The sequence below is a fragment of the Pterocles gutturalis genome, unplaced genomic scaffold, assembly GCF_000699245.1.
Source record: "Pterocles gutturalis isolate BGI_N339 unplaced genomic scaffold, ASM69924v1 scaffold27045, whole genome shotgun sequence".
NCBI lineage: Eukaryota > Metazoa > Chordata > Aves > Pterocliformes > Pteroclidae > Pterocles > Pterocles gutturalis.
In genome coordinates this window covers 3,048-3,901 of record NW_010141670.1, presented here as the reverse complement: position 1 = coordinate 3,901, position 854 = coordinate 3,048, and the positions used below count along the sequence as shown (strand labels likewise).

At 64.5% G+C, this 854-nt stretch overlaps 1 protein-coding gene across 1 annotated transcript in view; it reads right to left on the bottom strand.

Moving 5' to 3' along the window:
- The window catches only part of LOC104469556 (hemicentin-2-like), a gene marked incomplete at both ends in the record, with an annotated part of 24,177 nt that overhangs the window by 20,978 nt on the left and 2,345 nt on the right, over window positions 1–854 (bottom strand). Inside the window, 2 exon segments of the mRNA XM_010084109.1 lie at window positions 126–380; window positions 454–575. Of these exon segments, the coding sequence (XP_010082411.1) occupies window positions 126–380; window positions 454–575 (377 nt within the window).

Below are 854 nucleotides of genomic sequence, written 5' to 3'. Positions count from 1 at the left end.
CGTCCACCCTCACCCACGGAGCCTCTGCACGGGGATGGAGAAGGGCTCAGCCCCCCAGTGTCACCCACCGCCCGCCCGTGGGGCAAAGCATCGCCCAGGGCAGGGTCCCCGTGGGCAGAGCCTACCCTGGATGAAGAGCCAGAGGGAGGCGGGGGAGGGGCCGTGGGGGCTGTTTCCCCCGTCCCCCGGCTGCACATTGCTGATCTCCAGCGAGTGGTTCTGCAGCAGCCGGGTCCGGCTGTTCCCCCATTGCGCCGCCCTCCCGTCCCAGCTCCAGGTCAGGTTGTAGGGCACGGTGCTCAGCACCAGGCAGGACAGGACCACGTCCTGGCCCGGTGAAGCTGTGATGTTGACTGGGGCTATGAGACGTGGCGGTGGCTCTGCAAACACAGCACAAGAGGTGAAACCAGCCTGTACCCTGCCTGGAGATTGCGGGCACAGAGGCTGGGCCACCTGTGACGGTGACGTGAGCGCGAGCCCGTGTCACCCCAACCCTGCTGGTGGCTGTGCACTCGTAAAACCCTTCGTCGCTCTTGGACACCGCAGGGATGGACCAACTGATGTTCCCCCAACCCCTATGAAACAGAGATGCTGGGGTCACCCCCTCTCCAGGGCACTGGAACTGGGGTCACCGTGCCACCACCCTGCTCCAGATCCCTCTTCCATCCGAGTCAGGCAAACAGATGTTCCCTCGTGCCCTGCAGCATCACACAGACACATCCCTCGGGATTTTCCTCCACTGCCTTGGGATGCTCAGGGCTTGCAGGCACCCAGCCAGCACACAGCACCCCCCCAGCTGGCACAACTCGTAGAGCTGTTGCTGCCGAGAACGGTTCATCGTGGAGCCCACTTGG